The sequence below is a fragment of the Eimeria mitis genome, genomic scaffold (assembly GCF_000499745.2).
Source record: "Eimeria mitis Houghton genomic scaffold, Emh_scaff565, whole genome shotgun sequence".
In the NCBI taxonomy this organism is placed as follows: Eukaryota; Apicomplexa; class Conoidasida; order Eucoccidiorida; family Eimeriidae; genus Eimeria; species Eimeria mitis.
Window position 1 is genome coordinate 6,480 of NW_013573908.1, and position 200 is coordinate 6,679.

Below are 200 nucleotides of genomic sequence, written 5' to 3' on the forward strand. Positions count from 1 at the left end.
TTGCTTTTGTTGCATCTTCTGCTGCTGCTGCTGCTACTGCGGCTGCTGCTGCTGCTGTTGCTGCTGCTGCTGCAGCGCGCCTGCAGCTGACTCACGTCCGTTGTCACATAAGACTGCCTTTGTGCTGTTTTTGCTGCCTCTGATTTCTCATGTGTCTTTTCTGCTGCTTCTGTTGCTGCTGCTGCTGCTGCTGCTGCTGC

General features: G+C 55.0%; 1 protein-coding gene across 1 annotated transcript in view; it reads right to left on the minus strand.

The window, feature by feature from the left end:
- Positions 1-200, minus strand: part of EMH_0016380 (uncharacterized protein) — a gene marked incomplete at both ends in the record, with an annotated part of 1,994 nt that overhangs the window by 1,414 nt on the left and 380 nt on the right. The window contains one exon of the mRNA XM_013500627.1: positions 108-198. Coding sequence (XP_013356081.1) covers positions 108-198 — 91 coding nt within the window. The remainder of the gene's footprint in view (positions 1-107; positions 199-200) is intronic.